General features: G+C 45.5%; 1 protein-coding gene across 1 annotated transcript in view; it reads left to right on the top strand.

The window, feature by feature from the left end:
• The first annotated feature begins 996 nt into the window (after positions 1 to 996).
• Positions 997 to 1,649, top strand: part of SKIDA1 (SKI/DACH domain containing 1) — a 3,773-nt gene continuing 3,120 nt past the window's right edge. The window contains exon 1 of the mRNA XM_057383661.1: positions 997 to 1,649. This exon is cut by the window's right edge and continues 3,120 nt beyond it. Coding sequence (XP_057239644.1) covers positions 1,021 to 1,649 — 629 coding nt within the window. The 5' untranslated portion in view covers positions 997 to 1,020.

Genomic DNA, 1,649 nt, shown 5'->3' with positions numbered 1-1,649 from the left:
YTAGTCCCTGGCTATAAAAAGCTAATTAAGCAGAAGAGGAAAATCAAGAGAAACTCGAAAATGTAAGTATTCCCTCTCGTTAACAACGGAACATTTAACTTTGGAGCCTCAGAAGGGGAAATACCAGGCTGCACGTTTTCGCTAAGCTTCATTTTCCACACAATGCAGAATAAAACGCTAGTTTAAAGCGGCTACGTTACCGAAGGATTTTCCATCGCTACGATCAGACTTATGTCCTTTAAATTCATGGCATGCACAAAAGAGCAACGTTTGTCCAAAACAGGCTGAAAATATACGGAACGACAAGGGGAAAAAGCATACAAATCCTTCCTCCGAAGCTAGCGACGAGGAAGTCTGAGAGGGCTGAGTGTGTTTGAGCTCGGATTGTTTAATAGAAAGATTTATATACTAACTGTATTATTTACTTTGGGAGGGGAGGTGGCAGTATAAGGGTATGCTAATTAGTGGGAGATTTTTTGGGGGAAGGGGTGGAATATCAATTTTTATTGCATCACCTGTCAGGAGTGTCCAATCAGCGTTGGCTTTAGGGGAATTAATTGATGAAGGTGTCTCCGGACGAGCTCACTTCACTCTGTCATTTTATTTGTAGCTAAAGCAGCGGCGGGAATAGCAGCTGCATTTCTTTTCTCTTCCTCCCTTCACATTCCATTATCATAGTTTCCAATGGAAAAGCAGGGAATGAAAGGGAACAGGTACTGATCTTCAGCAGCAACTTAGAGAAACACTTTGGCACGCCCGATTTTTAAGATTATATATTGATTGTGGCCTCACGGTATTTTTTAATTTATTTTTTTTTTAAATTTTGTCTAAAGTTTGGCACTTCATTCACCAGGAATAACAGCCTTTGTTATATTTTATTAGCAGGATGCCTTGAGACAAATACAGCATCTGGCTGAGGATTGTGTGTGTGTGGCTTTTTCCTTTTTTTTCTTTTTTTTTCTTTTTTTTTTTCTTCATCTCTCTCTCTCTGCAAATGCTGGGAATAATTTAATTCACGAAATGGGAGACCTGAAGTCGGGTTTTGAAGAGGTGGATGGTGTGAGGCTCGGCTACCTCATCATTAAAGGAAAGCAAATGTTTGCACTCTCCCAGGTTTTTACAGACCTGCTCAAAAACATCCCGCGAACTACCGTGCACAAGCGAATGGATCATTTAAAAGTAAAAAAGCATCACTGCGACTTGGAGGAGTTGAGGAAACTCAAAGCYATCAACTCCATCGCTTTCCACGCCGCCAAATGCACCCTGATCTCCAGAGAGGACGTGGAAGCCCTATACACATCCTGCAAAACCGAACGGGTTCTTAAAACGAAACGGAGGAAACTAAGCCGGGCGCTGTCTGCCACCGATCTCCGAACGGAGCTCTCTCCCGCCGACCCCTTCTCCGGCTTCTGGAAGGAGAACAAACTTTGGCTGGGTCTGAGCGACTCTCCTCGGCCGCTGCTGCCCGTCCGGAGGAAAGCTCTGCGCCCAGGGGACACAGCCTTGCTACCGGCCGCTCATCTACCTCACATTTTTAGTAAATACACTGGCCACAGCTACCCAGAAATAGCTCGGGCGCCTTGCAAATCCCCCGTAAACTATGAAACGGCGCCGGCGGTGGGCGGCTGCGTGCCCCTGCGCTCCCGCCG

This window comes from Malurus melanocephalus, unplaced genomic scaffold (assembly GCF_030028575.1).
Source record: "Malurus melanocephalus ecotype Western Australia unplaced genomic scaffold, MMel_1.1 scaffold_14, whole genome shotgun sequence".
Taxonomy (NCBI): Eukaryota; Metazoa; Chordata; class Aves; order Passeriformes; family Maluridae; genus Malurus; species Malurus melanocephalus.
This window is presented reverse-complemented; position numbering and strand designations above follow the sequence as displayed.